The following is a 24,055-nucleotide window of genomic DNA, read 5'->3' on the forward strand; positions in this document are numbered from 1 at the left end:
CAGAGAGGTGAACAGGAGGAGAACAGGAGGAGAACAGGAGGAGGTCAGAGAGGTGAACAGGAGGAGAACAGGAGGAGAACCGGAGGAGAACAGGAGGAGGTCAGGAAGGAGAACCGGAGGAGAACAGGAGGAGAACAGGAGGTCAGAGAGGAGAACCGGAGGAGAACAGGAGGAGAACCGGAGAAGAACAGGAGGAGGTCAGAAAGGAGAACCGGAGGAGAACAGGAGGAGGTCAGAGAGGAGAACAGGAGGAGAACAGGAGGAGAACAGGAGGAGAACAGGAGGAGAACAGGAGGAGAACCGGAGGAGAACAGGAGGAGGTCAGAAAGGAGAACCGGAGGAGAACCGGAGGAGAACAGGAGGAGAACAGGGGGTCAGAGAGGAGAACCGGAGGAGAACAGGAGGAGGTCAGAGAGGAGAACAGGAGGAGAACAGGAGGAGAACAGGAGGAGTTCAGAGAGGTGAACAGGAGGAAAACAGGAGGAGAACAGGAGGAGAACCGGAGGAGAACAGGAGGAGGTCAGAGAGGTGAACAGAAGGAGAACAGGAGGAGGTCAGAGAGGAGAACAGGAGGAGAACAGGAGGAGAACAGGAGGAGGTCAGAGAGGTGAACAGGAGGAGAACAGGAGGAGAACAGGAGGAGGTCAGAAAGGAGAACCGGAGGAGAACCGGAGGAGAACAGGAGGAGAACAGGAGGTCAGAGAGGAGAACCGGAGGAGAACAGGAGGAGGTCAGAGAGGAGAACAGGAGGAGAACAGGAGGAGGTCAGAGAGGTGAACAGGAGGAGAACAGGAGGAGAACAGGAGGAGAACAGGATGAGGTCAGAGAGGTGAACAGGAGGAGAACAGGAGGAGGTCAGAGAGGAGAACAGGAGGAGAACAGGAGGAGGTCAGAGAGGTGAACAGAAGGAGAACAGGAGGAGAACAGGAGGAGAACCGGAGGAGAACAGGAGGAGAACAGGAGGTCAGAGAGGAGAACCGGAGGAGAACAGGAGGAGGTCAGAGAGGAGAACCGGAGGAGAACCGGAGGAGAACAGGAGGAGAACAGGAGGTCAGAGAGGAGAACAGGAGGAGGTCAGAGAGGAGAACAGGAGGAGAACAGGAGGAGATCAGAGAGGACACAGGAGGAGGTCAGAGAGGTGAACAGGAGGAGAACAGGAGGAGGTCAGAGAGGAGAACAGGAGGAGAACAGGAGGAGAACAGGAGGAGGTCAGAGAGGTGAACAGGAGGAGAACAGGAGGAGAACAGGAGGAGGACAGAAAGGAGAACCGGAGGAGAACCGGAGGAGAACAGGAGGAGAACAGGAGGTCAGAGAGGAGAACCGGAGGAGAACAGGAGGAGGTCAGAGAGGAGAACAGGAGGAGAACAGGAGGAGAACAGGAGGAGGTCAGAGAGGTGAATAGGAGGAGAACAGGAGGAGAACAGGAGGAGGTCAGAAAGGAGAACCGGAGGAGAACCGGAGGAGAACAGGAGGAGAACAGGAGGTCAGAGTGGAGAACCGGAGGAGAACAGGAGGAGGTCAGAGAGGAGAACCGGAGGAGAACCGGAGGAGAACAGGAGGAGAACAGGAGGTCAGAGAGGAGAACAGGAGGAGGTCAGAGAGGAGAACAGGAGGAGAACAGGAGGAGATCAGAGAGGAGAACAGGAGGAGGTCAGAGAGGAGCCCCAGCGCTAGATTCCCGTTCCACACGCCGGTTCTTAAACATACTTGCTGATGATCTCCGGGCCGTTGATGACGGTCATGTGGGCTCCGATCTCATTGGCTATGGCCCGTCCAATCATAGTCTTCCCAGTGCCCGGAGGCCCATACAGGAGGACTCCTCTTGGGGGCGGGATGCCTGTATGCAAATGAGCTGTCAGGTTAGAGGCCTCTGATTGGACGCAGGGTTGGGTTAAACTGAAGGAACCACATCTTTAGATTCCTTTACTACTTACCTTTACTCTATTACATAATAATGTGCGGTGTTATTTAATAATATTTGGTTCACGTCTTGTGCGGTTTAAGTTAAGCAGTAACTGTGTTTGAATTAGAGTTGCTCTGATACCGATACCAGTATCGTAATTTCCTCAAATTCCGCCAAAAGAGCGGTATCAGTCAGTGAGTACGCAAGTCTAAGCGCTGATCCGATACCGATACTAGCTAACTTACTACCCAGGCAGAGAACATGACAAACACTACGGTGTTATGCTGCGTTCGTTAACGGTCGGAGGTGGAAAGTCGGGATGGGAAAAGTGTCATCTCCGACATACGTGCGTTCGAGCTACCATGTCGGAAAAACATCGGATGCTCTCGCTCAGCTACAAGAACACAAACGTTTTATTACAATTAGAGATTATAAATGTAAAAGTGCATCGGCCGATACTCAAATACTACTCGGAAACGGTTAAAAAAAAAGGTTTCGTAACACCTGTAGTTTGATGCCCTTTGATGAACGCGTAGTTTGTCCCTCTGCGCTCACCGTAGTTGGAGAACAGCTCGGGCCGTGTGAGTGGCAGCTCGATGGTCTCCCGGATCGCCTCCAGTTGGCTGCTCAGCCCGCCAATCATGCTGTAGGTGACCTTGTTGGCCTGGGGGGCTTCCTGCCCCGCCTCCGGCCCCTCCCCCGCCGCGCCTCGCTGCTTCCTGTCCCTGAAGACGACGGCGGCGGCGCCGGAGACGCGGTAGAAGGCGTCGGAGCTCTGCACGCCACCGGGGGGCGCCGGAGGAGGGGTGCCCGCCTGCAGGGGCCTCGGGGGGAACCCTGGACCCGGGGGGGTCTCGCACGCCTCCCCCCCCGAGGAGGGGAGCCGGGGGGAGGGGGTGAAGGGGGAGAGGAGGGGGGCGGGACTTGGAGGATGACTGACAGGTGACAGAGGGTCGCGGGGGGGGGCGGTGAGTCGCAGCGGGGTGCTGACCACGGGGGGCCGCGCCTCCTCCTGTTGCTCCTCCACGGTGAGCAGGCTGAGCTGCAGGGAGAGGTCCGAGGAGGTGCAGCCCAGGAGCGAGGGGTCCGCGGGGGCGCCCCGGTCCTCAGCGTCGGGCCCCGGGGCCGCGGCGGCGGGCCCCCGCAGCAGAGCTCCGTCCTCCCCTCGCACCTCCTCCACGCGCAGGCTGCAGGCGCGGCCGTAGTACGTCAGGGACAGCTGGGAGCCCGGGAGCAGCACCCGGCCCTCTGGGAGGAGCAGGAGGAGGAGGAGGAGGTCAGTGAGGAGGAGGAGGAGGAGGTCAGAGGTCAGTGAGGAGGAGGAGGAGGAGGAGGAGGAGGAGGAGGAGGAGGAGGTCAGAGGTCAGTGAGGAGGAGGAGGAGGAGGAGGAGGTCAGTGAGGAGGAGGAGGAGGAGGTCAGAGGTCAGTGAGGAGGAGGAGGAGCAGGAGGTCAGAGGTCATTGAGGAGGAGAAGGAGGAGCAGGAGGAGAAGGTCAGAGGTCAGTGAGGAGGAGGAGGAGGAGGTCAGAGGTCAGTGAGGAGGAGGAGGTCAGAGGTCAGTGAGGAGAAGGAGGAGAAGGAGGTCAGAGGTAAGTGAGGAGAAGAAGGTCAGAGGTCAGTGAGGAGGAGGAGGTCAGAGGTCAGTGAGGAGGAGGAGGTCAGAGGTTAGTGAGGAGGAGGAGGTCAGAGGTCAGTGAGGAGGAGGAGGAGGAGGAGGAGGTTGGTGGTCAGTGAGGAGGAGGAGGAGGTCTGAGGTCAGTGAGGAGGAGGAGGAAGAAGAGGAGGAGGAGGAGGAGGAGGAGGTTAGTGGTCAGTGAGGTGGAGGAGGAGGAGGTTAGTGGTCAGTGAGGTGGAGGAGGAGGAGGTCAGAGGTCAGTGAGGAGGAGGAGGAGGAGGTCAGAGGTCAGTGAGCAGGAGGAGGAGGTCAGTGAGGAGAATGAGGAGGAGGAGGAGAAGGTCAGAGGTCAGTGAGGAGGAGGAGGAGGAGGTCAGAGGTCAGTGAGGTGGAGGAAGAGGAGGTCAGAGGTCAGTGAGGAGGAGGAGGAGAAGGTCAGAGGTCAGAGAGGAGGAGGTCCTCACACCTCCTCCTCTGAGGAGGAGCAGGAGGAGAGGTCAGAGGTCAGAGAGGGTAGGTACATCACAAGGGTAGGTACATTAAGAATGAATACAAATACAAAGTTATAACATAAAACAGTGGTAACATTTATCACTGAAAAAAAACGAAAATGCATAAACTAACTTACCCAAAGACCGCAGGAAATAGTTCTTAAACTCTTCTGTTTCAAGTGTTTCATCTTTCTGCCTAAAAGAGAAAAATATGAAAAAAAACAATGAACCTAGGAAACATGCACGCCGATAAGTTTGAATATGTAGTTATAAAGAATGCCCAGCAGGAGGCAGCCTGCACTAAAGTAACACTAAACTTAATATCACAAAAGACCACTTGGAGGCCATTCAAGCGTTCTAAGTCTAGCATGCTTTGATATTTGATTTATTAAATGAATGACAACCTTTCAACAAATAATATATATATATATATATATATATATATATATATTTAACAACAATGTAATTACATAATTACGATCTTTTCAGTGATAAGACAAAAGGAAAGATTAGTTGTAGTGCTGCTGTACTGATCCAAGATGGGACACTAGGGTATGAGGGGAGAAATGTCCTGCTCCGGTCTGGTTGTTTCTGCTGTGAACCCCTCGTTACCGGGACGAAAATAGTACATATATCTTACTGTATCTTACTGTAAGGCTTTGTTTTATACAGAGAATGGGTCAACCTAGTGATTATTCTATGAACATCCTTACTGAACCGACAGAGATATATTGCTGTTTCTCTTCTTCTGACCAATGTACTTATTGTAAGTCGGTATGGATAAAGGGTCTAAATGCCCTAAATGTAAATGTAAATGTTTCTTATCTAATAAACAGAGAAAACCGCTGAAATTCTTTATATGACTAATTCTTTATATTACTAACACGTAGGGCTGGGCGATGAATCTAATTTTCGGATCGTTTTTTTTCTTTTCATAATAATAATAATTGTGATTTCAATATTGACCAAAATAATCTCGATTATGATTTTTCCCATAATCGAGCAGCCCTACCATCACGCTAACAAGGCCTGAACCGTCTCTCAATGTGTGAGTAGCAGCTTGTTTACCGGGGGGACAGCACTACCTCCTGAGCCTGCAGCAGGGGCCCCGTCACTGGGTAGATCGTTAATCCATCCCCAGGCTTCACTCCCAGGCTGGTCTGGATACAGTGCTGGAGGCCGACCCTGGCAGCTGGGAAGGAGGCCACAGGCCAGGCCAGACACACCTGGAGGAGGAAGAGGAGGAGGAGGAGGAGGAGGAGGAGGAGGAGGAGGGGGAGGGGGAGGGGAAGAGGAGGAGGAGGAGGAGGAGGAGAAGGGGGAGGAAGAGGAGGGGGAGGGGGAGGAGGAGGAGGAGGAGGAGGGGGAGGAAGAGGAGGAGGAAGAGGAGGAGCAGGAGTAGGAGGAAGAGGAGGAGGAAAAGGAGGAGGAGGAGGAGGAGGTGCAGGAGGAGGAGGAGAAAGGAGGATGGGGTTCACCCATTACTATGTTTCAGTTATTACTACATCTTTATTCATATGTTATAACATTGTCTAACCCCTACCTGCTCCTTAAGGACCTGTCTCTATACTGTCTAACCCCTACCTGCTCCTTAATGACCTGTCTCTGTACTATCTAACCCCTACCTGCTCCTTAATGACCTGTCTCTGTACTATCTAACCCCTACCTGCTCCTTAATGACCTGTCTCTGTACTGTCTAACCCCTACCTGCTCCTTAATGACCTGTCTCTGTACTGTCTGACCCCTACCTGATCCTTAATGACCTGTCTCTGTACTGTCTGACCCCTACCTGCTCCTTAATGACCTGTCTCTGTACTGTCTAACCCCTACCTGCTCCTTAATGACCTGTCTCTGTACTGTCTAACCCCTACCTGCTCCTTAATGACCTGTCTCTGTACTGTCTAACCCCTACCTGCTCCTTAATGGCCTGTCTCTGTACTGTCTAACCCCTACCTGCTCCTTAATGACCTGTCTCTGTACTGTCTAACCCCTACCTGCCCTGTATTCATTGGGAGATATTTTGGATTGAGCCTAATTAGTTAACAGTAAAAAGCTTTAGTAGTCTTATATTGGAAAGCCCCTGTAGGGTAGGACGGCCAAAGGTGCATTAGGAGAATATAATCTTTTATAATGGAGCAGAATAGAATAGACGGGCTAGGGTTGTGTTTTGGGAGGTTGATCCTCCTCCTCCTCCTCCCCCTCCCTCTCCTCCTCCCTCTCCTCCTCCTCCTCCCCCCTCTCCTCCCTCTCCTCCTCCTCCCCCTCCCAGAGGTACTGACCTCCTGGCGTCCGGCGGCGCTGGTCAGCAGAGCCGGCCGGCCGATGCAGAGGCCGGCCGCCTTCATGGACCCCAGACTCACCTGGGCCAGAGCCCACCTGGCCCTGCTGGGGGTCCTGTCGTCTGCTGTAACACACACACACACACACACACACACATTCATACACACACACACACACACACACACATTCATACACACACACACATACACATTCATATACACACACACACACACACACACACAGACTCACACATTCACACACACACACACACACACACACATACACATTCATACACACACGCACACACACAAAAATGTAGGTCTTACAGTTGTGGAGATATCCTCTAACACTTCTATCCACAACAGGTGGCAGAAGTAAAGAGTTGTGGGTTTCTGGACGGGGTGACTTCGTGATTGGATTGACCACTGGGAGCTTATTTACGCTCAGCGTCAGTAGAAGATCATGAACCAATCAGCGGCGGTTGGTGAGGCGTGGCTCGAGACCGGCAGCATCAGGACCGGTACAGCATCAACGACGTCATTACATGATAATAACCAATAGCAATCAAAATCCAACTTTGTACTTTACACCATGGTGTCACATTCGTTCTAGGGCGGACACCATACTCACTGGACGGTACACATCCACACACACACATCCACACACAGCCCTTCCTTGACGGCGGAGATGAGCCGTGTGTCCTGTTTCAGTCTCACCTTTATCAATGAAGTCCTGCACTGAGAAGGAGTGGACGTCTCTCGGGTTCTGGAGGACAAACGAGTCGTTGGAGCTCTCCCCCTCGCTGCTCCGCTTGGGTTTGTTCTTACTTTTCTTCGAGGACATGATAATAATATATTATAATAACAACTTAGTACAACACGTGAGATAATGAAAACATGTGTAAACACACCGCACGCTAGTAAACGTCCGGGTTGAGCCCAAGCCCCGCCCACTTTACCGTAAGTACTAAAGCGCAAAGGATTATTATGTAACTGATGAAGCTCTTGCATTTACAGGGTAATTATTCATGATGTATAATCAAATTATCGATTTATTGAAGTCGTTTTCTCGATGAGACCGTGTATGAACATAGTATAATCACATTTAATTAATGACGTGTTTTATTAATCCCTTCTATTAAAGTAGTATGGTATTTATGCAACTTCAGGGGCGGAGCCTTATGCAACCGCGGCGCATGCTGGGGTCGATACGGTGAAGAGCGGACACTGGAATTTAAAAGTTCTTTAAAACATTTAATCAGGTCAAAGTCATGGCTTCATATGGTTGTCAGCTCTTCTCTGTCCTCAGTAGGAGGCTTTGCAGGGTGCGATGCACCGCCGCGCCCTCAGTCCGCGCGCTGCGGCTCTCTGCGGGGCGCCTGCAGCCGGCGGTGGGTCAGGGCGCAGACGCGCTGACGGGCGGTCACGGCGCAGACGCGCTGACGGGGCGCCTAGACCGCTTCGGGGGGGTGACGGTCGACCTGGCCCATACCGGCCTGCCGCCGGACATCAGCGAGGGGGACTTCGGCAGTCTACTTAGAGGTCAGTGGTGGTCGGCGTTGTGCTCCAATGGAAGACCGGACGTCCAGTTTGAAGAATCATGATGCGCTAGATTCAATTCTATACATTGTTATTTGTATAGCCCTGAATCCCAGGTACAGTCACAAAGGCCAGGTACAGCCTGGTTGATTATGGTCCCACGTTCATGCATATATAACAGGCCGCATATTCATGACCCCCCCCCAGAGGTCAGGAGATAACTCCCTTAACTAGCAAGTAAGAAATCGTGATCAGGAACGCAGAGTGGGGGATCCCTCTTTCAGGGATGATCAGGAGTGCAATGGGGGCCATTGACACACACACACACACACACACACACACACGGTGGCGCCGGACTCTAACCCATGTGCTGTGTGTTCTGACCCGTCCAGAGGGGGTTGGCCGGTGGCGTGCCGAGGGCCGGGTGGCGGTCTGGCTCCGCCTCCCCATCTCCCTGAGCCGCTGCGCGGCGGCGGCGGCTACGCTGGGCTTCACCTTCCACCACGCCCGGGCGGACCAGGCCACGCTGGCCCTGTGGCTGGGGCCCGGGGCAAGCAGGCTGCCCGGGTACGCATCCCACCAGGTGGGGGTCGCAGGTAGGACTACAGACACCTGGTAGAACTACAGACACCCGGTAGGACTACAGGTAGGACTACAGACACCTGGTAAGACTACAGGTAGGACTACAGACACCGGGTAGAACTACAGACACCTGGTAGGACTACAGGTAGGACTACAGACACCAGGTAGGACTACAGACACCAGGTAGGACTACAGACACCGGGTAGGACTACAGGTAGGACTACAGACACTAGGTAGGACTACAGACACCGGGTAGGACTACAGACACCAGGTAGGACTACAGGTAGAACTACAGACACCAGGTAGAACTACAGGAAGGACTACAGACACCAGGTAGGACTACAGACACCGGGTAGGACTACAGACACCAGGTAGGACTACAGACACCAGGTAGGACTACAGGAAGGACTACATACACCAGGTAGGACTACAGGTAGAACTACAGACACCAGGTAGGACTACAGACACCAGGAAGGACTACAGACACCAGGTAGGACTACAGGAAGGACTACAGACACCAGGTAGGACTACAGACACCGGGTAGGACTACAGACACGAGGTAGAACTACAGGAAGGACTACAGACACCAGGTAGGACTACAGACACCCGGTAGGACTACAGGTAGAACTACAGACACCTGGTAGGACTACAGACACCGGGTAGGATTACAGGTAGAACTACAGACACCCGGTAGGACTACAGGTAGGACTACAGACACCTGGTAGGACTACAGGTAGGACTACAGACACCTGGTAGGACTACAGACACCCGGTAGGACTACAGACACCAGGTAGGTTTACAGGTAGGACTACAGACACCTGGTAGGACTACAGACACCAGGTAGGAGTACAGGTAGGACTACAGACACCTGGTAGGACTACAGACACCTGGTAGGACTACAGACACCCGGTAGGACTACAGGTAGGACTACAGACACCTGGTAGGACTACAGACACCCGGCAGGACTACAGGTAGGACTACAGACACCTGGTAGGACGACAGACACCGGGTAGGACTACAGACACCTGGTAGGACTACACTTGGTAGGACTACAGACACCGGGTAGAACTACAGACACCAGGTAGGACTACAGACACCAGGTAGAACTACAGGAAGGACTACAGACACCAGGTAGGACTACAGACACCTGGTAGGACTACACTTGGTAGGACTACAGACACCGGGTAGGACTACAGACATGAGGTAGGACTACAGACACCAGGTAGGACTACAGACACTAGGTAGGACTACGGGTAGGACTACAGACACCAGGTAGGACTACAGACCCTAGGAAGGATTACAGACATGAGGTAAGACTACAGACACTAGGTAGGACTACAGACATGAGGTAAGACTACAGACACCGGGTAGGACTACAGACACCGGGTACGACTACAGATAACTGGTAGGACTACAGACACCAGGTAGGACTACAGACACCGGGTAGGACTACAGACACCAGGTAGGACTACAGACACCAGGTAGGACTACAGATACCAGGTAGAACTACCACCGGATACTCTGTAGGACTACCCCTATTATATATTATAATATTGAGTTGTTTTGTCATGGCCAGTCGCTGGCTGGCAGCGTCCTGTGCTAAATTCAGTAGGCTGTAACACGTTGACTGTCCACCAGAGGGCGGAGTGCGGTCCACGTCTCTTCCTCTCCTAGAGCCAGCATGTCACAACATGTTCACAACATCAGGCCCAAGTGGTGCTGCCAAGTCCCCTTATTAGGAGCGAACTCGGTTAGTTTTTTTTCCGTTAAGTTGCTGAATATTGGTTGTTATATTTGGGCGGGTTTCCAACATGTATTGGTTCATTATTCTGTCGTAGTATGGACAGTGCTTTTGTTTCTTGCTGGCTCTTCTCTCAGGCCTTGTTACTCTGGGCGTGGGTTCATTGTTGTGGCTGAGATAATGTCCTAAGGTGTTAAGACCCTGCATTTGGTCAACCATGAAGTCAGACCCATAAAACCATGATTTAAGTAATTACAGGATTTAACGCATTTCCTCGTCATTTTTATATGGTTTTGGACGCGAGTCTAACAGTATTCAGCCTTAAGTCCTGCTTAAGTGTGATGTTTAAAGGCACAAAAATGGATGATAGAGAGAGAGAGAGAGAGAGAGAGAGAGAGAGAGAGAGAGAGAGAGAGAGACATGAGGGAGAACAGAGATAAGGGAGAGAGGGAACGAGAACAGAGATGAGGGAGAGAGAGTGAGAGCGGTCCTGTAAGGACAGTAGTCGATCACTCCATTAACCGTCAGCAGTTTGCAACCACAAGCTGGAGCAGAACCACAGAAGCCGTGGTCTGGGGACTGTATGAGAGCACAGAACCACAGGGAGAGGACCCAGCTGGAGAGGGCCTCAGATCTGGTTGTTCTGGGGCGTAGTTCCGTCACTCTGCGTCCAAGAGACCTCCTCTGTATGGCAGGAACACAGGGACACACCACACACACCTGCTAGATGATTTCAGAGGATGAGAAGGTTCACCTTTGATCATCCCAACAGAGCTCCTGAACAGCAGAACCTCCTGGTCATTGGAGTTCATGTCCACTAGCTCGATACTTGATGATAATGAAGGTCCCCACAGTGGAGTAACGCTGTGGTAGTTACCGCTCACGTTCTCCATGTAGGAGATCTTCTTGCTAAAGCAAATCCAAACTGCAGTACCCAGAATCCCGCTCTGATATGCCGCTTTTCCACCGACAGTACCAGCTCAACCACGACTTAGCGTGACTCGGTTTGGTTCCAGGCACGTCGTGTTTCCATCTAAAAAAGTACCTTTTCAACGTGGGCAGGTCGTAGAAAAGTATCTCTTCACCGTGGGCGGGTCGCGAAGCATGCGACACATAAACAGACAGGGCTACACACAGGAGCGTCTCCACCTCTGTCACGGTCCACGGCGCGTTCTTGTGTGCTGATCCTGGGGTGTTTCAATAATCAATCACTATTGTTGACTGAACGCTATTTAAAGATGCCGGTGTCGTGCCGAAAATGGAATCCCTTTCTGAAATCGCACCCCCCCTCCGAGTGAACACGCTTTCGCTTATTTCGTCTGTGCTTTCTAGGGTCACATCACGCCTACATCTATGACTTGTAAACTATTACATATTTTTGTGCCCTCGTAGTTCATTATCCTGAACTACGTTGCTCATCTTGTGATGATATGATATAAACACTGCTATAAACTATAAACCCTCTTTTCGTCAGAAGATGAAATCTTACATATCGCTTTCTGTGATAAGTTGCTCATCTTGTGACGATATTATATAAACACTGCTATAACGCGGAGAGGGGCGGCGATTTGAGACGGGGATTCCATTTTCGACACGACATCTGGTGTCGGGTGTCAGGCTCGGACGACGCGCTCGTTCAGTGGCGTCACTCTATTGCCTATCAGTGGCCAGCAGAGTGTTTACGTCACAGAAAAGTATCAGATTAGCTCTCATGGAACCTCGACGGAGGTGAGAGTTATAAAGTACCAGGTACCAGGTACCAGATTTTGGTGATGGAAACGCAAAGAGGCGGGCCGAGTCGAGGCAAGTTGAGCTGGGACTGTCGGTGGAAAAGGGGCAATAGTTACCTTCAGGGCGTTTGGCAGACACTTTGATCCAAAGCGACTTACAATAAGTACATTTGTCAGAAGAAAGAGAAGCAACAATATACCTCTGTCGGTACAGTAAGGATGTTCACAGAACCAAGTGCCAAGCACTAGCAGTCAATAGGTTAACCCGTTCCCCGGAAACAACAAGCGGTGCCAAGTACTATTTTGCAAGGACGGTCAAGGGTCAACACACAATAAGCGCGTACATTAAGTTCAACAACGTACAACACAACGTACACAAGTGTGTAAAAGGGGTGTGGGGGGGGGGGGTAGGGGGGGAGGCTATTTAGGTGAATCTGAACAAGTGAGTCTTGAGTCTTTTGCGGAAGCTGGTGAGCGACTCTGCGGTCCTGATGTCGGCAGAGAGCTGCTCCACCACTGCAATGCCGAAACAGAGAAGAGCTGTGACTTTGATAGTTAGTTCGAAATAGTTGATGATAGTTGACTTGCGTATTCCTTGTTTCCCTAGCGTTGGGCTCCTGGACAGAAGGCGGTGTAATGATAGGTTTCTCCTGAACAAGGCTGCTCCTCTCAGCGATCAGGAATGTCCTGTGTTTCCACTTGGAAGTCAAACAGCAGACTTCCAGAGAGCCGGTTCGTTCTCTGACCGCTGGTCAATAAGTACCTGCTCAGAGACTTGGCTCCCACATCTCACGAAGAGTCGGAAGCCTTGAGGGAAACTGTTGTTCCCGTTCTCTGTTCCAGCCCATCTCCCTTCCCGGTTCAGTCTGGGAGCAGTGTTCCCGGCACATCTTACTCATTTAGCAGATGCTTTGTCTAAAGCGACGTGCGGTGAATTTGAAATACATTCCATGAATTTATTAATCATGACCAATGATTTCTCCAGGCTAGGCTCTGGACCATGGGAATTGAAGACTCACATGTTCAGAGTTCACCTGGACTCTACATAGCCTCCCCCCCCCCCACACACACACACACACACACACACACTCACACACACACACACCCCTCTTACACACTTATTGTATGAGGTACATCCTGGCACTTGAAATAGTACTGAGCATTGTGTAGCATCTTATCCTAGCTATCTCTGTTGTATATGGGGATTGGGTTAACGTAACAATCGTTAGTGCTTGGCACTTCTGTTCTATGAACATCCTTACTGTACCGACAGCGATTCGCTTTCTTTGCTTTCTTCTGACAAATGTACTTACTGTACTTACTTAAGTCGCTTTGGATAAAAGCATCTGCTAAATGCCCTGAATGTAAATGGGGTTGACTCAGGATGTTCGATCTGGGAGTGGAACACCCTTTTTAAGGGGTCCTCAGATCAGTTGTTGACCGGTGTTCTGGTGTTGTGTTTGGTTCTCAGGCGCAGTGGTGGACGAGTCCAACGGAAAGGTTCTCGTGGTCCAAGACAAAAACAAGGTATGTTTCCCTCCTCTGAATAACTAATGTTAACCTTGGTTTGGTATTTGGGTTAACCAAGATTACATATAATCTATATTTATGCTGTACTGCTAGCTTTGTTGTTTATTTATTTAAGTATAAACCGGTTAGGAAGTCAAGGACCCCACCAGTATTACTCCTCCTCCATACCTCCACTAAAACACACTCCCTGCCGCCCGAACGTGTGTGTTCGTCAGACAGTCGCCGTCAGTGTGATGGGGGGGGGCGTGTGAATGAAGGAGCAGTTGTTCCCTAGCAACCGACGGCGACCCTTGCGTCAGTTTGTTTGTCCAGGCGCCGCCGTTTCAAATTCTTCCCTGAGCTGAAGGGCGACGGCCGACACACTTAGGATCGCCCTGAGACCGCCCCCCCGAAACACACCAAGACCCTGTGTGTGAGTGTGTGTGTGTGTGTGTGTGTGTGTGTGTGTGTGTGTGTGTGTGTGTGTGTGTGTGTGTGTGTGTGTGTGTGTGTGTGTACGAGTGTTTACATGACAACAGAGCTCATTGAAACTTTCCACACTGCTGTGCTGTATACTCCCTAATGAAGCCATTACCCAGAGCGCAGCCTCTCAACATCGTCCATGTTTGAGGTCGATACACCTCGGTTCAACTCAACAGCCTGACCCCCTGTCTGATAAGAGTTTAATGGAGGCATGCAGGGCAAAGCGTGCAGATAAATCATAATACAACAGGATAAATACTTAATACAGTTCCCTTAATATCTGGTCTGGGATTGAAAAAGAACATCTTATCTTTATCCTAGTTTATGTATAATAGCAGTATTTATCTGAAACTGTGTATCCTGTTCAGCAGAATGCAGGGTGGGGTTCACGTTGTGTTTACTCGGTTTCTGTCAGAAGGAGACTTCTTAACTATTTTATCTCTCTTCAACTTTGCCAATCCTCCTCCTCCTCCTTTTCCAGCGTTTACTGGAAGCAAACGCTAGATGCTGGAAGCTATTCTTGGCTAGCGGTCAACGTTCAGATGCATTTGCGAAGCATAAAACCATTAAGACATAAAACACAACTAGACAGTGTGAGCATCCTCCCAGGGACAGAACGGGCCGACTTGGCTTTGGTTGAATACTGATTAATCAGTAGGTTAAACCCTGACTTGGCCAACGACCTTTAGCAGATTATTCAGCGTTAATTGAACAAAGAGTGTTTTCAGTTAGAAAGGTGAGGGTTTTCACTAGACAAAGGAATAGAATGGCACTCCTACCAGCCAGTGTAACTAAGCTAGCTAAACTGCTGAGAATAGCTAACTATGCTTGCATGCTAGAACAGCTAACTATGCTAGCATGCTAACAGTCGCTAATGAGAGGAAACACGATGAATAGCAGAGACAATACATGTTTATTTATTCCCTTTTGTGGTTCAGGCTTTAGAAACATAGCAGTTGTGATACAGAACATGAAAATATAGGTCTTAGTGCATTCGTGTCCCTCATATAAACAACAAGACAGGAAACAACACATTCGGAAAGTCGCATCGCTGTGAAATGGCATTTTAGAAAAAGCTGTGTTCAAAATAGATCCACTAGAAAAATATTTATACAGCAACGATGTCATAATTTAACAAGCAGCATTGTATCATATACTATGACAGAAAATAAAGGTTTACACCACATTATGCCTTTCTCTGGGTTTTTCAGCAACACGGAAACTAAGAGGTGGAGAGTGTCAGTTTGCCGTGTGATTGAGCCCGAATTAGAGGAAATAACCAACGTTATATCTGACTGCTGGTTTCAGACCCTGAACGCCTGGAAGTTTCCTGGTGGACTTTCTGAACTAGGAGAGAATATTGGTAAGTTGATTAACATCACCTTCTAGTTTCCATGTGGGTGAGAGTAGTCTTGATCTTAATCACATCTCTTTTTTTAGCACACCCCGGAATTCACACGAGCACTTATTAAAACGTATTCAACTTGTTAGAAAAGCAGTAGCTATGTTTTAACTGAGCGGAAGGCATGAGGACATGCATGGAAACTGTTAAAATACAGCCACAGTGTGTCAGAAGGTTGGGATTGGTCCAACGTTTGCCAGGGAAGACCAAGCGACCAATCACAGGCCGGTATAGTTTTGTGTTTGTTAATCCATCAGAGGTGTAGATTTGAGTTCAGCCATAGTACCATTTTACCGTTCATTCATAAAATACAAGCATGTGACGCGTCAATCAAATATAATTCACTCTTTATACCATTCAGGAAAAGATAATAGCTTTAAATATATTAATCATGGACTCGAAAGTAAAGCAGCATTGAAGGGGTGTCACTAGTCTACTTATAGTACGTTGACACATGGTTACTGAACTAACCAGGATGTTATGAACACCTCCATACTTATGGTTCTTCCTCCAACTCCCTATATTGCTCCTCCAACTCCTCTCCCCTCCCCCCAACCTCCTCCTTCTCCCTCCCCTCCCCCTCCTTTTTGCTCCTCCCCTTCTCCTCCCTTTTGCTCCTCCTCCTCCACCTCTTTGCCCCTCCTCCTCTTCCCCCCCATCTCCTCCCTCCCCTTCCTCCCCAGGAGCCACGGCGGTCCGGGAGGTGCAGGAGGAGACGGGTGTGCGCTCCGAGTTCCTCTCCCTGCTCAGCGTGCGGCAGCAGCACGACCAGCCCGGTGCCTTCGGGGCGTCCGACCTCTACCTCATCTGCCGGCTCCGCCCCCTCACCTACAGCATCGACTTCTGCACCGAGGAGTGCCTGCGCTGCGATTGGCTGCCCCTAGCGGAGCTGGCGCGCACCAAGGAGACCACACCCATCACGAGCCGCGTGGCGTGTCTGCTGCTCCACGGGCTGGAGAGGGGCTGGGGCGCCGTGGACCTCCCCATGGAGACGCTCCCCGCTGTGCACTCGGGCCGCTTCTACCAGCTGTACCACCGGGGCCTGCCGCTAGCCTAGCCTAGCCTAGCATGCTAGCAGATGGAGCCACCTGATTCTACCAGCTGTACCACCGGGGCCTGCCGCTAGCCTAGCCTAGCCTAGCCTAGCCTAGCATGCTAATTCAGGCTAGCTCATCGAGCCACATGAACACACCTATTTGAGGGATACTTGAAGTGTGTTTAGCATTGGATAATGGTTATTACAATGTGGCGTAGAAGGTCCCACTACGGCGGTGTTAAAGCCGCTGAACGCTGAAGCCCTGGGACAGCGCCCCCTCAGGGAACAATGGGTACTGCAGTTGCTGTTGTTGTACCAGGTGATGTCACCAGACACTGTTTATTTCTTGTTTCTTGTTGTGGTTTGGGTTTTTGATTTTTGAACACTTGAGCCATGGTTGGTTGGTTTTGGTCAATCAGAACAAATATTTAGTATTTTAATTTATTCTGAAAATGTAGCAACGGAATTATTTATGGAAAAGAAACGTTAAGGGAAAGGTTATCATGATAACAAGAAGTGTAAGGATGACACAAGGGAAGAGTAGGCTGTACTGGAGGGGAGGTTCGAGCATTGTAACACATCTTACTGGATAAAGTAGAGGTGTGATATTATTAATTAAGAACAGCAATGGTTATTGTTTCTGTCACCACTGCCTTCTTTTCCTTGATTTCTGTTTGACGGTTTTTAACAATAAAAACAGACTGTTATTACAAATCAAAGCCTTGAATCCTTCCTTCAACCACAGTCCTGCATGAAGTCATATAGTAATATATCTTTCCTTCTCCAGCCCCAACCTAATGAAGCCCCCTGCAGTAAAGGACTGAGTCGGACCTTTAGGTCTCGGACCATCCCTTTAAACGTGGAGCTGGACTGAAGACCAGGCCTTAATCTGAACTGCTCCTAGCTACCTCGTCCTGATCCTATTGTTCCTCTCCCTCCTCACCGTTGCCTATGAATATTAGAGTTCTGGTCCGGCCTTACTGGACTAGGTCTGGACTAGGACCTGGACGCCATGGGGAGGAACAGGATGGCCTTCTGGCCGGGTCCGGTCTTGGTGCCGGTCTTGTACTGTCCGGAGCGCTGCAGGGCCACGTACATCTCGGGGTACTTCTTGGAGCGGTAGGTGTTGTAGTTGTTGCTCTCGAGGTGCTCCAGGAAGTAACATTCGTCCGTGGCTCGCCTCTGTGGACATAGAGAGAGAGAGAGGGGGAGAGAGGGGGTTGATGAGAGATTGATTACAGTTTGGGGAACGGGAGAGTGGTGAAGGTAGAGCAGGACAATGAAGGCATTGTTCTTTCGGTTCCCTGCTTGGCTCCAGAGCATCACCGGGACAACCGACTGTTGTTAAAAACTCGGTGAATCAATGGTTTGTCCAGGACTGTCGTCACTAACCTTTGACAACCGACCCACCGAATACAACAAGTACCTTCTGGTGACGAGGTGTGTGAGAGGCTATTGACTGCCGTCCAGTCATTAGGCAGACCCCTTGGACCTGAAGCCAGTAACAGATACGTGACGTCAGTGAGCCGCAAGGCGTCTTCCTCAATGAGGAACAAGAAGGCTGCCTTCGTTTGGTTTAAACTCCGGTCAACCCTGAACTCTAGAAGACCATCCTACCCTCTGGAGATAGTCAACCGGCCAACAGTAAACTAGGACATGTTGTCATGCCGACGGACTGACTATTTGAAAACATGGCTGTCAATAAACCACTTTCTGTTCTCCTAATAGTAAAAACAACATGCATGAATGATACGAGTCCAGCAGCACAGTCAACAGGATCTTACTGGCGGTGTGGAAAAGGAGACATTTCATTTAACTCTATGTGGAAGTGGAATTACTACCAGACATGCGTCCTCTGTGGGGACTTTGATTCAGTAGCTGAGTGGATGTGATGATTCAGCCCTGGCCCAGATCTGTGTGTTGCTAGGTGGTAGCCCTCCCACACCCAGTCCAGTAAGAGGGTCGCTGGCTGCCTCAGTTACCTCTACAACCCTCACTGCCACAGGACACAACTATCACTCCCTCCAGTGGGAACAACAGTCCAGTGGAGGTCATTAGTGCTCTTCTTCTCAGTCTCAGTCTCCGATGGCTGCATAGGCCCAGATCTGAGGACAAGACCTCAGAAGAGCCTCGGAAAACCCAACCCGCATCAGACGACCCTCATGTCCAGGGTTAGCAAGGAGAGAAGAAGGCACCCGTTAGAATATAGTAATCTAGGACTCAACAGTAAAGCAGCATCGAATGTGTGTCACTGGTCTAGTTATATTACACTGACACCTGGGTACTGGACTACCTGTCCGGACAAGGGAAGTGTACCCAGGAGGTTCTGAACACCTCGGTTCCTACTCACGGTTCCTTCTCCTACTCCTTATCCTGCTCCTCCTCGAAGTCAAAGTCAAACCAAATCTCCGTCAGATTGAACTCTGCTGATCGCTGCGCCTTCGTCGAGCGCAGACCGCGGAGCTCCCTCTGCGCTTCGACAAACTAAAACCCCTCCCTAGCGCTGATTGGTCCGTACACTCTTTGGGGGTGGACGGTTGTTTTTACTGGGAGCGAGGCCAGACTGATCCTCGGCGAGAACCTGAGTTGTGAACTTGTGATCTGCAGATGTTGAACTTGTAATATCCAGATGTTCTCCTCATTCTCCATGTACCCGCCGCCCACCAGAAACGCAGCCTGGGGCGGCTGCTCAATCGGCTTCACACACAGAAGGCATCTGCGTGTTCAGCACAGGAAGTGCTTGGAATACATCCCTCCAGGTTTAACAACACAAAGATGGTATTCCTGTTGTGCAGATGTCTGTCTGCTGGCTTTCGTAGCTTCTTATTAGCAAGCCGGAGGAACCACCGAGCCACATTAGACCCCCGCCTCTACACTCACTGCCCCCCAGCCTCAGAGCATCCACATTCCCTTCAGAGAAGCAGGCACTGAGCTGGATTGAGGAGCACGTTGTCAGGAAGGACCTCCCACTCTAGATAGTTCTGCTCTACAGTCATCTGGCTTCAGCTGTGCCATACCTCTCTAGATTGTAGGTCTAGACCTCAGTGTGAGTCTTGATCCTGTGTGGTACTGGATCGTAGGTCTGGTGAAACTTTAGTTTTTCCTCATAAATTGTGTTAATTAAATTGCATGAAACATATATAATTTGCTATATTTCCAGCTGAAACTCATGTCTATGTGAAAGGACAATTCGTTTTCTTTACAGCTCAACCAACAGGTTATATTTGGGAAGGCAAAAGATCTGAAGAGAAGAAGAACCTTCAGCGCAGCCAGTGAGGGGAGGGAGAAGCAGCCAGAGGAGGAAGAGCAGAAGGACTCGGGACTCACCGCTCCGAACAGCCTCCCGTCACGGTTCATGGCCAGGTAGCGGTTAGCAGCCAGCCCCTTGATCACCACCTCCCCCACCGACGTGGCCTGGAGCTGCAGCCTGACTGGGGGGCAGAGACAACTCGTTAGTGTGGGACAACCAGCCAATCAACAAGCTCCAATCAGCAGCTATGAAGCGCTCTAGAGTGGATGGGGTCGGTTTTGGCTGACCAATTATAAATAAGCCCATCCTCACCAACAGACTTCAGCTCCTCCATGAAGGCAGCGTGTTCAAATGATGTACACACACACACACACACACACACACACACACACACACACACACACACACACACACACACAGAAAACAGTCAAACTCCTCCCTGGTTCATAGAAGGACTCGGCTGTACTGAGTCTGGCTGCTGGGTGGGAGGTACTGGGCAGGATGGGCGGATCATCTATCAAGCAGACATTCCTCTCTGAGAGTGGAGATGACTCTCTGTTCTGCATCGTGTTATTCAGTGGGCAGGCGTCTCGAAGCCAGACCCAGACCACTGCTCGCTGAACTCAACGTGGGAGAGTTCCCACATTCATTGTGGCATCTAATCAACACACATTGTGTCGGGGGCGGGGAGCCACGAGTCTGGCAGTACTTACTGAGGCTAATGTGTGCGGCTAGCGTCTGAACTCAACGAGAAGAGTTCCCAGAGGGATTCCAACCGCTCGCTGGAGACCTGCTGTAATTAAAGTTGTTCTTCACACTCGTCCTCTAGCTTGTGTTGCAATGTTTAGGGGCATATACATTAGCCCTTAGACACAGAGCTAAGGGCTATCTGGGGTGAGAGTGGACAATCTGGGGTCATTTCTCACTACAGACTTTCAGGGTTTTAGGCTTTCAGAGAGTCATTCAAAATGATTATCTCTCTATCATCTCTTGCATCAAATTGTTGGTCTGTTTGTTTCATGTTTCACTGATCACCTGAAACATACCTGCAATATTTTGTGGTTCACCTTCCGGTGCTTCAACACAATGAGAGGGCTGTCAGTCAAAGCCTGGAGGCCTGACATGAGCAGCCCTTCCCCTGAGCAGGTTAAAGGTGGAGGCTAAATACGACCGGGGGTAAAGATAGCCCAGCAGTCTCCCTTAACTCCTGAGGAATGTGGCCACCAGGTGTTTCCCTTCCCACATGCCTCTGGGTCACTGCGTCTACAGCCCTGAACCGACCATCCACCCTTCTTCCTGGTGGTGACGCAGGTAAGCCTCTGCAGGGCACTGCGATCCACAAACAAGAGGAAACCCATTAGTGTGTGTTGAGTAAACTGCGGTGACCAGCCGTCAGACTGGATGTCAGGCAGACAGAGCCGTGAGCGGAGCTTTTTGTGAATGGCGATGACTCAAGGTGGTGGACATCAACACTGTCTCTATCCAGACGACGTGACAGTAGGTACAGCGATGCCATGCCGTCACCCTGGCACCGACGCTGGGCACAGACCAAGCCTCCAGCGTTGCCCAACACCAATGGTAAATGGACTGCATTTATACAGCACTTTTCTAACCAGTGGCCACTCAAAGTGCTTTACAAAATGGCCTAACATTCACCCATCATGCACACATTCCCATATCGACGGCGATGTCAACCACACAAGGCGACGGCCAGCTTGTCCGGAGCAGTCAGGGTGAGGTGCCTTGCTTAGGGACACCTCGACACTCGATCTAGCAACCTTCGAGTTACCAGCCAACCCGCTCTACCTCCTGAGCCACATGCCACCAAACGGACAAAATCAGCCTTGGGCAATCGGAAACGCTGCGATAGTCCCGCGAGCGTGGTTTCCACTACACTGGTACTTCCTGGTTGGATGTGCGTGGGGAAAAGGCAGCACAGAGAGGCATTGTGTTGGGGGCGGGGAGCCACGAGTCTGGCAGTACTTACTGAGGCTAATGTGTGCGGCTAGCATCTGGCACCACTTACTGTGGGGGTTGGTCTTCTCGCGGACGCCGTCCACCCGGCCGTCGGAGGCGATCCGCAGGAAGAAGCCTCCGTTCTTGCAGTACAGCCTCTTGGGGTCTCTGAAGTTGGCCGCCGGGAAGCCGCCGCTACCGTCGTCAGGTGTGGCGGGAAGAGTGGTGATATCTCCCGTGGCCATAGCCTCCTCTTCCCTCTTCCTCCTCCTCCTCTCGTCTTCGTCTGCTGCGTCTCCTTCTCCCCTCCCGGCAGAGCAGGAGCCCCGTGCTGGCCTCCCACCTCCCACTAACTCTGCCCTCCCCCCTCTGCCTCCCCTCCCCTCGGAACAGGACCTGGCTCTCCCTCGCCCTGGGGGTTCCTCCCGCTGAACAACCCCCCTTAAGGAGGGCCCTCCCCCATCCGTGGAGATCGGGGGCTCGGAGCCGTTCTGTCTGGCTGGAGGTGAAGCTCTGTCCTTCGGTCTGCTGCGATCCTGCTGCTCCTGGTCCTGGGTGTAGCAGCCGGACCGGAACCGGTCCTGGTCCTTGCCCTGGTCCTGGTACTGGTCCTGGTCCCGGTCCTGGCCCTGGTCCTGGTAGGTCCTGGGAGAGAGGTCTGATCTGCTCGTACAGGGAACGGGTCGGGCCCTCTGCTCGGCTCTGCTCTGCTGCTCTGTTGTGTTTAATAAAGGAGGGCAGCTGGCTTAGATCTGTGAGAGGCTTTCCCTGCAGGGCCTCCGGTCGCATGCGCTCTGAGAGCGCACACACTCACACTCACACTCACACACACACACACACACACACACTCACATACTCAAAGGCTGTGGACTGACGGCCCGCTAAGCAGCCTCCCCTGCATGGAAGGAGGAGAGGATGAGAGGAGGAGGAGGAGAGGAGGGCTGGTTCTGCGTCACTCGGCCACTCCGGAGAGGAGGTCTCGTACACTAAGTGTGAACAGCAACCTTTCATTAGTGCTCACACTGAGGGGAGACTCAACCCAGAGACTCTTTGAGAGTTCCTGGGACTATAACTGTAATCCAATAAATAGTTATGTTCATAAAGTTTATGGGGCGAGGATGAAAACGTCCCATGTTCCAGTAAATAATCCATCAGGCTTGTCATGGTTCCCCTTGAGGCCAGGCTGAGTGTGAGGGCCGGATGAGGTAGTGCTCAGGGCTTCTGCTCACTGGTCAGTATGTTCCAGCTGCTCCACAGCGGGTCACACTCACATCCACCGTGTCCACATTGCTCCTGAGGTTCTTGGGCCGGTGCTGTATGGACGACACACACTGTGGCCGCACCTCAGAGTGGTGGGGTCCTCCAGAGATCTTCTGTGGCATCGGCACGACACAAGAGGTAGAAAGGTCAGGGGTGAAGACCAACTCAGCAGACACGTGGGGCAGCATGTGTCTGTTGAGCGTCGAGGAGTCCCCGAGCGAGACGCCTCAGCCTGACTGCTCCCGACGAGCTTGCTGTCGCCTTGCGTGGCTGACACCGCTGTCGGTGTGTGAATGTGTGCATGAACGGGTGAATGTGAGGCAATATTGTAAAGCGCTTTGCACGGCCACTGGTTAGGAAAGCAGGGTATAAATGCAGTCCATTTACCCAACCCCTAAATCACTCGGCTCAGACCAATGGGAATTCAAAAGCTAACTGGACAGGAACAGTGAAAGTTCATGTCTTACCGGCTCCAATGAACTCACTGGACCAGAGAGGCTAGGTGTGAAGATCCGGCCAAACCAAACCCTAGCAGGGGACCAACAGGCTGATGTTCACCGTGGGAGCTCGGACTCAGCAGTTAATCATGGACCAAAACACACAGAACTAGAAAACAGAGCTGGTAACCCTGACAACCGTATCTCTGCGGTAGGAGAGTGTCAGGGTCGGACTTGACATATCGATCCTTCAGGGATTGATTGTTATATCTGGAGTACAAAACAACCAATTTGCTATTCCTATTATTTAGGGCTGGGCTTTCACACACCCACTTAGTCTCAATGAGAGAACCTGAAAGTGTGGGACTTGAAAACATGTTTTAGATGTGTCTATTATAGTATTAAAAGAGAATAGTATTTTAGTCTCAAATATATATCATCTTTGTTTATGTAGGTTGATATTTGATTTCACGGTTTCAATAGAAACCCAAACATTCATCATTAACTTTTCATTAACAAAATTACTAAAAATTAAATTAAACACCGAATAATTTATCCTAACATTAGCCCTGTCTCGCAAGGAAGTGTTTCTCTAAAGCCTTGAAGGAATGTGTCGCTGATCTGCTAATGAGTGACATCGCTCTACTAAACCAGCCGGGAATAGAACAGCTTCTTAATCACATGTAGCGTATGTCGCCCCCAGGTGTCCCATATAGGAACGACAACAACATACGCAGGAACATTGTCTTCATGACTAATCAGTCCCTTCAGAAAAACGCGATTATGCAATCGCATGATTCAACACATAATCAACCAAAGTCCGCATATTCATGCGGGGGCC

General features: G+C 51.0%; 2 protein-coding genes across 2 annotated transcripts in view; one reads left to right on the plus strand and one right to left on the minus strand.

Moving 5' to 3' along the window:
- afg2a (AFG2 AAA ATPase homolog A) overlaps nucleotides 1–7,163 on the minus strand; it is a gene marked incomplete at its 3' end in the record, with an annotated part of 56,899 nt that extends 49,736 nt beyond the window's left edge. The window contains exons 1-6 of the mRNA XM_079744820.1: nucleotides 7,007–7,163; nucleotides 6,290–6,414; nucleotides 5,079–5,236; nucleotides 4,148–4,206; nucleotides 2,459–3,151; nucleotides 1,708–1,837 (exon numbers count right to left, since the gene is read on the minus strand). Of these exons, the coding sequence (XP_079600946.1) occupies nucleotides 1,708–1,837; nucleotides 2,459–3,151; nucleotides 4,148–4,206; nucleotides 5,079–5,236; nucleotides 6,290–6,414; nucleotides 7,007–7,133 (1,292 nt within the window). The 5' untranslated portion in view covers nucleotides 7,134–7,163. The remainder of the gene's footprint in view (nucleotides 1–1,707; nucleotides 1,838–2,458; nucleotides 3,152–4,147; nucleotides 4,207–5,078; nucleotides 5,237–6,289; nucleotides 6,415–7,006) is intronic.
- Nucleotides 7,164–7,501: 338 nt separating this feature from the next.
- On the plus strand, nucleotides 7,502–17,282 carry nudt6 (nudix (nucleoside diphosphate linked moiety X)-type motif 6). The gene is made up of 5 exons (XM_079744419.1): nucleotides 7,502–7,831; nucleotides 8,221–8,424; nucleotides 13,353–13,408; nucleotides 15,182–15,236; nucleotides 15,959–17,282. Exons 1-5 carry the CDS (start codon nucleotides 7,561–7,563, stop codon nucleotides 16,330–16,332), a joined length of 960 nt encoding a protein of 319 aa, XP_079600545.1. The 5' UTR covers nucleotides 7,502–7,560; the 3' UTR covers nucleotides 16,333–17,282.
- The last annotated feature ends 6,773 nt before the right edge of the window (nucleotides 17,283–24,055 follow it).

The sequence above is a fragment of the Pollachius pollachius genome, assembly GCF_949987615.1.
Source record: "Pollachius pollachius genome assembly, chromosome: 10".
Taxonomy (NCBI): domain Eukaryota; kingdom Metazoa; phylum Chordata; class Actinopteri; order Gadiformes; family Gadidae; genus Pollachius; species Pollachius pollachius.

Coding starts and splice junctions, on each gene's coding strand:
- nudt6 (XM_079744419.1), top strand. CDS start 7,561: ATGGCTTCATATGGTTGTCAGCTCTTCTCTGTCCTCAGTAGGAGGCTT. Junction 8,425..13,352: donor CCACCAGGTGGGGGTCGCAG/GTAGGACTACAG, acceptor TTTGGTTCTCAG/GCGCAGTGGTGGACGAGTCC. Junction 13,409..15,181: donor TGGTCCAAGACAAAAACAAG/GTATGTTTCCCT, acceptor TGCTGGTTTCAG/ACCCTGAACGCCTGGAAGTT.